The sequence below is a fragment of the Amblyomma maculatum genome, chromosome 9 (assembly GCF_055883805.1).
Source record: "Amblyomma maculatum isolate TAMU_Amacu chromosome 9, ASM5588380v1, whole genome shotgun sequence".
NCBI lineage: Eukaryota > Metazoa > Arthropoda > Arachnida > Ixodida > Ixodidae > Amblyomma > Amblyomma maculatum.
In genome coordinates, this window is record NC_139352.1 from 71712992 (window position 1) to 71715108 (window position 2117).

The window sequence follows — 2117 nt, forward strand, 5'->3', positions numbered from 1 at the left end:
CTTTACGAATTACTTATTCCTGACCACACTGCATGGTGGAGTCGCATAACGTGACACTGACAAGAATAACTTTATGCATCCTTCTGCAGGGATCAAATCAATAACACACAAGCGTCTTTGCTTGCATACTCAATAATTATTTGACCATTACAGCCGTTAATGTAGTTTACAAAATTAAACATGCGTGAAAGTAATGCGTGGCAGCGAAATTTTTTTGTCTGCCCTCAAGCATTATGCCACCCGCATTCATGACGCGAAACAAAGCAGTTCATACGGGGTCGAATGCTTGTTCAGTTATTTATTGATTTATTTATTGCTTTAGAGAAGTGGGCTCCGGGAAAAACAAGCCGCAGCTTGACAAGCTCCTGAGGCCCACAACATCCAGCAGCAAGGGCGCCATTGGTCACATGCAAACAATGCCATGTCTACGACTCGGGTCATTGAGCTTGAAATCGGTTTTCTACGTATAATGGTTGGGCCCGCATACAGTACTGCAAAGCTGTAACCCTTTCCACAAGGATGAAACATAAGCCCGTTCTGCCCATTCTGAGCATCTTCTGCCTGCATTTATACACACAGCTCGTCTATCGTGACAGATTTACCGCTATACTTAGTCAAGTATTCATGTAATCATTTTATTCACTTATTTACGCAATGTTCTTGAATGTTTGTTCTATTATTTTTGCTTTGTTTACGTGCACAGAGGACAAAAGCGAATAAGACGGACATTTATTTAAGCTCCATAGCACGGCAGAATGCGGGTCGTAGTCAGGATATAAAGAGCTACGAGGTTCTGCATGGAATCGTTTGCAGAGCGCTATCCACCAAGACTGTCAGCTGAAGCTCGAGTAGATACGCATGCAGAACATGGGTTTTGCGCTCGTCTTCGCTATCGTGGTCGCCACCTCGGCGCTGGCGCAGTCCGACAGCGGGGTCGATTTGGAGTGCGTCCAGAGGTTCCGGGTGTGCGAGCAGGAATGCGTGGCAGAAGCTGAAACTTCAAAGCAGATGTCCAGATGCACCAGGGACTGCGAAAAGAAGCACGACTGCAACCAGCCGAGTAAGTATGCTGGCCAGAAGGCGTCACTGCGTCCTTGTGTCTAAAACTGTACACATAAATGAAATGCTCGCGCCGTGAAGTAGCTTTGAAGTTGGTTCCTTCGAGTTGCGCGACTATTACCGGCACTTTCTGTTCGTCTCGAGAAATTGGCCGGTTTCTTTCACACTGCAACACCTTACGAAAGATAAATAACGCTGGTGATCTATGTGCCTATTACTGAAACGATATAGCTTAAAGAGGCTAGCTACGGAAGCAGATATATGAGAACTTTTTGATACTGTTTTTTTTTTAGAGCTCACAATTTTACTTGTCAGTGCACTTATCCTTAGGTATTCATTAACATTAGCGGTATCATCCAAATGCTGAGGGAATGAAGTGGATATTGAAAGTTGTATCTAGCAGACTCATTTTCATAACACTAGTCATGAATGTGCACACAAAGCACATGCGTACCACAGCGTACAAAACTGGCCGATGAAGAACAAGGAACTTATAGCAGATTGCCGTGCACACTTGCAGCATTGATAAAGTAGTAAGTGCAGCTGCTGAAAGCACCTTGATGTTCGAGAGAAACTTGCCTGGCAACACCAATATCCGCCTCATTCTGCCAAGCTCCAGGTACCAGGCAACAAGTCCTGACTGTATTCAGATTCACAGTACCATAAAAGCCGTAGAAATGAGGAACACTTTTAGCAGCGAGTTTGAAAGCAATCTTCTTAAAGTAACTCGTACGTTCAGTGCCATGTCGCTGACGATGCCTCCCCGCGGCGTCTCGAGATTTTCGCTACATGCCTACGCAGGCTGTCCACAAGACTACGACGACTCCAAGTGCCTGCTGCAGACACCCTTCCTCAAGACGTGCTACGTGGACGCAATGTGTCCCGAGGGAAGCCGCTGCTGTGCCACGGGCGACGAAGCCTGCGAGTGGCGTTGCACGAGGCTCTTCTGATGAGAGCGCCCTGTGCCGGAGCCTAAAGGAACAAAGGAATTCGTTGCTTCTTCACTATCGCCGTTCTTTGTCGTCACCGGGAGAGCACTGCAAAACGCTTATAAACTG

General features: G+C 46.5%; 1 protein-coding gene across 1 annotated transcript; it reads left to right on the forward strand.

Moving 5' to 3' along the window:
- The first annotated feature begins 867 nt into the window (after positions 1-867).
- LOC146179377 (uncharacterized) lies at positions 868-2117 on the forward strand. The gene is made up of 2 exons (XM_084580182.1): positions 868-1060; positions 1861-2117. The coding sequence occupies exons 1-2, from the start codon at positions 868-870 to the stop codon at positions 2007-2009; spliced, it is 342 nt and encodes a 113-aa protein (XP_084436308.1). The 3' UTR covers positions 2010-2117.

Bases quoted from the DNA above. Each gene is read 5' to 3' on its own strand.
- LOC146179377 (XM_084580182.1), top strand. From the start codon at position 868: ATGGGTTTTGCGCTCGTCTTCGCTATCGTGGTCGCCACCTCGGCGCTG. The intron at 1,061-1,860 runs GTAAGTATGCTG...ATGCCTACGCAG, and splicing joins GCACGACTGCAACCAGCCGA to GCTGTCCACAAGACTACGAC.